Genomic DNA, 5,298 nt, shown 5'->3' with positions numbered 1-5,298 from the left:
AATTTGAATTTTGTTCTACATTTTTCTTCCAAGACCTGTCATCATATCTCTGATCAGAAGGGTCTGATATTGGTAGGTAGGCACCATCTAATCTAGTTCTTCTGATCTTAACATTTAAAGAGGTTGTAGTTCTTGTGGAATCTTAGTCCTGTAGTTTAGTTTCTTCTTTAACCCTTTGATTTCCATCATTCACGTTGACTCTGTACAAGTAGAAATCAGTAGTTGTATCCTTAGATGACTACTCACCAGATTTTAAGACCCCAGACATTACTCACCAACCTAGGATGTAGAACATTATCGACAGAATTGTCCCCACAACTTCTCCAGCATTTGTTGTTTTCTGTTTATTGTTTTTATCATTGCTGTTCTTGCAGGAGTGAGATGGTTATCTCGTTGTAGGTTTGATTTGTATCTTTAATAATAACATCTTTTCAGGTGTGAATGTCCTCTTTGGTGAAGTATTAGTTCATTTTTTTTATATGATCATTTGCCTTTTCATTGTAGAGTTGGTGGAGTTTTCTATAGATTAAGACCCATTATCAGATAGTGTCATTGTCAAAGGTTTTTTCCCCAGTATGTAGGTTCTTTTAACTTCTTTCTTGGTGAAGTCTTTATGAGCATAAGTATTTAATTTATAGGATGTCCCATTTTTTTATCTTATGTCGTTCATATACTTTTTTTATATATATAATTTGTTTGATAGGCTAGCTGTTTTGAAATCTTGGTCCTCTAGCTTAGATCCTGGATTAGCTTCCAGGAGTTTTATAGTTCTAGCTGTAACGTTGCGGTCTTTGATCCATTTTTTACATGTTTGTTTTTGTGCATGGTATGAGGCCTGAGTCCTGTTTTGTTTTTCTATACATGGCTACTCAGTTTGTCAGCACCATTTATATGTGGATAGATTTACTTTGGGGTTCTCACTGCTGTTCCTTTGGTCTTTGTGTCTGTCATGTTACCATGACCAGCCTGTCCTGAGCACTGTGACTATATAGTACATCTTGAGTTAAGCAAGTGTGGACCCCACACACACACACACACACACACACACACACATACTTGGTTCTTTTTTTTTTTTTTTTCAGTATTGTTTTAGCTATTTGGGACTTCCTTCCTTTCCATATAGAGTTGAAATTAAATTTTCCATTTCATTAAAGGATATTGGTAGGATCCGAATCAGGATTGCATTGTATCTATATATTGTTTTTGGTAGTTTGACATTTTCACAAGGTTAAGTCTTCTAATCCATGAGCATGCAGTGTTGTCTCCTTTATGTAGATCTCTCTTAGTTTTTTGCCAGCAGTGTTTTATACTTTTCTTTCTATAAGTCCTTGATTCTCCTGGTTAGGTTTATTTAATTTGGGGAGGATGGCTGTTGGAAATGATGTTGTTTTCTTGATTACCTTTTCAGAGTCCTCCTTGTTAGTGTAGAGGAACTTACTGTTTTTTGTGTATTGCTCTTATATCCTGCCACTTTGCTGATGAATTCTTCTATGAGCTCCAGTAACTTAGGATCATGTCATCTGTGACTAAGGGTAGTTTCACTTCCTCCATGCAATTTGGATACCTTTTATTCCCTTTCTTGCCTTACTGCTCAAGTTAGGACTTCGAGTACAATCTTGAAGAGTGGTGACAAAAGGCATCCTTGTCTCATTTCCACTCTTGATGGGAATGCTCTCCATCTCTCTCTGTTGGCTGTCGATTTTGCATTACGTTGAGAACTTCTCTTTCATTCCTGTTTTGCTAAGAGTTTTCATCATGCCCTTAATTACGTTGAGAACTTCTCTTTCATTCCTGTTTTGCTAAGAGTTTTCATCAGGAAAGAGTGTTGGATTTTCTCAAACAAATGCAATTCTTTTACTTTGTTTTTTTTTTTTTTAATGTGGTGAGTTATATTGATTGATTTTCAAATGTTGAACCAGTCTTGCATCCCTGGTATGAATTCCACCTGATTATGGTGTATTGAGGTTTTGGGGGAGTGTTTTCATTCTGTTGGCTAGAATTTTGTTGAGAATTTTTGCTTCTATGTTCAGGAGAGAGATTAATCTTCAACTTTCTTTTTTGGTGTCAGGGTTATGCTTACTTTGTAGAATGTGTTATGTTCTGTCTTTTCTATGTTCTGGAATAGTTTAAGTAGTATTGCTGTTTAGTGCCAGCAAGTCAGGTCCAACTCAGAGAGACCCTGTATAGGGTTTCCAAGGAGCGGCTGGTGGGATCCCTGTCTTCCGCTTTATTTTACTCTTTGAGAATTCTTTATCTGGGTTGATAATCTAGGTGATGCTGCCGTGTGTCTTAATACCGGTTGTGACCTGGTGTCATTGATTTCTCTGTCCAAAGGACTCCCATTAATGTTTCTTGTCAGGATGGTCTGGTTCCTACAAATTGCCTTTCTTTATGTGTGTCTGGGAATGTCCTCACTTTGCCGTCATATCTGAAGAGCAGTTTTGCTGGACACCTGGCTCTTCGTTAGCAGCTCTTTTCTTTCAGGCTCTTATAGTTGCCATCCATTCATTGCCTTCTTGGACTACATGGTTTCTGCCAAGAAATCACAGCTCAGTTTTACTGGTGCCCTTTTGTAGTTGATTATTTTTCCTTCAGAATTCTTTTTATCTTTGACTTTAGAGAGTTTGATTGTAATTTGATGTTTTCCATTTGAGGTGTATCCTATATGGGGTGTATTGAGCCTGTTGCATGGAAGCCTTTTCGTGTTTCAGGACATTAGGGAAGTTTTGGATCATTAAATCAAGAGGGTGCTTCTGGTCACTGTGATGGCTGAGTTGGGGAACAAGCACCTTCAACCCACAGGCCCCCAGTGCAGGGGACAGGGCAGTGGTGGGTGCCGCTGGTCCACAGGCAGGTGTAGGAGAGGAGTTGAGTGCGGAGCACTGTAGGTCCAGCCAAGGGTGGGGTGGGGTGGGGGCAGTGAGTGTGGTGAGTGCACTGAACTGTCGTTCGACAGGGAGCATTCCTACCTGGCCCTGGACACGGTGTGGACACTCCTGCTTGGCTGCAGTAATGATGGGGCTCCAGGTGGGAGCAGAGCTTGCTTTGTCTCAGCCCTGCCGCAGTGGGCATGTGTGGCCAGCAGGGCACCAACAGCCCATCCTTGTCCTTTGTAGTAACGCACTCTGGCCCTGCCGTTTGCCCTCAGTCTGGTTCGTTAGCCCTCCATTGGATGCTCAGGGTTCCATAGTCGTCATCTGTGGCTCTTCACTTGTTTTCCCAAATCTTTGCTGTAAGAGGGCTGTAATGAGGCATCTGACTGCACTTCCCATGTTGGAAATTATAAACTGGTAAACAGAGGGAGGCCATGAGTAATTAAAAATGCACGTGAATTGACTATTTTCCACGTGAACGAGTTAAAGAAGATGAGCCCTCACCATGTGCCAAGCCTAAACTGAGAATTAACAAACTTATTTAATCCACACATCATCGAGCCCTAGAGTTTGTTACAGTTGTTTATCCCCATTTTACAGCCGAGGAAACAGAGCTTCAGTGATTTGCCCAAGACGGCACAGCTGGAATGGGTTGCTCATTCAGCATTCATTGCAGGAATAGAAGTTCTCCACTGAATGTGGTGTTGAATTAAAATAATTAGTTTTTGATGTGTCTCTCTCCTCCCTCCCCCCCACCAAAATTCTTCTAGCGTGTGCAGTGAAGCGCTTGCTTACTTCATCACCGTGAACTCTGAAAGCCACCGAGAGGCCTGGACTAGTCTCCTGTTGCTGCTTCTCACAAAAACCCTCAAAATAAACGACGAAAAGGTACAAACAAGTAAACTCTGATGCACCACTAGGCATCATAAGACTAGGTTTGGCTCTTTTAGAGGAAGAGGGTGGCTTTTATTTTTTTAATTTAATGGTTCCATTTCTAATTTTCTCTCCTTTTCTCCTATGTCAAGTTCAAAGCACATGCTTCAACGTACTATCCCTACTTATGTGAAATTATGCAGTTTGACCTGATTCCTGAGCTCCGAGCAGTTCTGCGGAAGTTCTTCTTACGGATTGGTGTTGTGTATAAGATATGGATTCCAGAAGAGCCATCACAGGTCCCAGGGATACCAGCTCCAGTGTGGTAGCAGGTCCCTTGGGGCCACAGCTGCAGTGATACCGAATGTTCCTCATGCCACCTCCTACTAACACATCTCATGAAGAGCCGGGTCATAGAAACCGAGAGTTGGCGTCTGGGATCTGAGGACAGTCTGGACAAGAACGGCCTCCCTGCTGGCCCCATCAAAGTCTCTAAGGCATGATGGGATCTCATGAAACTGTGACAGACTCAGTTAGTGCAGAAATGGGAGCCCGTTCCATCTCTGTCATTCCACTTGCTGATTGAATTGTCTGTGGAGTCTGTCATTGCAGATGCCGTCGCTTTCTAGCACAGCCCCCTGATTGGTTGTCAGTGTTTTATCAGAGGAACTCGCTCTCCTTGGACATACTGAGCATAGCTGTAAAGGTTCATAATTATTAGAGAGTATGTTAATAAAATTTCTTGTAACGGTTGACTGCCACCAAAAACATGCTGGGTTTTTTGTTGTCGTTCGAGTGTGTTAGAAAAGTTTGAGTGTTTTTGTCAGTTGTGAGTCAGCTGTAGTTAGATCAGTTTGGGCCAAGCTTCGGAAGGAAGAATTTTCTTTGTGTGTGTTTTTGTTTTTTAATGTCTGAGTGGTTTTTTAAAGTATTTTACAAAATGATATTATTGAAGATTTGATTGAAGGCAGCGTTTAGTGATTAAGTTAAAATTAAGAACTTGCAAGATTAAAAAAAAAATGTAGTGCCTCCTAGCTCTCCCTCTTTCAGTAAGCTGGGGAGAAAAATCTATAGGAAAAAATAATTTAATGAAGATGATTAGCCTTCCTTGAAGTAAGTATATATGGATGGATATTAAATTCAAACTTCAGAATACACTATCCATCTCTCACACTCTGAAATCTAATATATGAAGTAGTAAAGAAAATGAAGTAGTAATTTAACCAGAGTTAATTTATATTTGAGTAAAAATTTTTTATTTTTACCTCAGAAAAGTGAGGTACTGATAGTGGGTATCCCAGCACAGTCTCCACTGAAAGGTCCTCAAGAGAAGGACAGTGATTATGTGGGAGAAGGGGTACTCCTTTGGACCTCCCCGGCCAATTGTCATGGGTCGACCCAGAACGAATCTTTGCTGTGGTGGGGCCAGGATGGCTCACATGACAATAGCAGGAGGTGGCAAGTGCCCAGCGCTTCCGTTCACTTGACTGACTCTGGTTGCTGAACTGTTGGGAAGGTTAGATTCTGGGGTCTTTACTATGTTAATAATGGT

General features: G+C 41.1%; 1 protein-coding gene across 1 annotated transcript in view; it reads left to right on the top strand.

The window, feature by feature from the left end:
- The window catches only part of ARFGEF2 (ADP-ribosylation factor guanine nucleotide-exchange factor 2 (brefeldin A-inhibited)), a 110,219-nt gene extending 105,634 nt beyond the window's left edge, over nt 1–4,585 (top strand). Inside the window, exons 38-39 of the mRNA XM_006839201.1 lie at nt 3,644–3,761; nt 3,899–4,585. Of these exons, the coding sequence (XP_006839264.1) occupies nt 3,644–3,761; nt 3,899–4,075 (295 nt within the window). The 3' untranslated portion in view covers nt 4,076–4,585. The remainder of the gene's footprint in view (nt 1–3,643; nt 3,762–3,898) is intronic.
- The last annotated feature ends 713 nt before the right edge of the window (nt 4,586–5,298 follow it).

This window comes from Chrysochloris asiatica, unplaced genomic scaffold (genome assembly GCF_000296735.1).
Source record: "Chrysochloris asiatica unplaced genomic scaffold, ChrAsi1.0 scaffold00023, whole genome shotgun sequence".
Classification (NCBI taxonomy): domain Eukaryota; kingdom Metazoa; phylum Chordata; class Mammalia; order Afrosoricida; family Chrysochloridae; genus Chrysochloris; species Chrysochloris asiatica.
The sequence above is the reverse complement of the archived record's forward strand: the minus strand, read 5'-3'. Positions and strand labels throughout refer to the sequence as shown.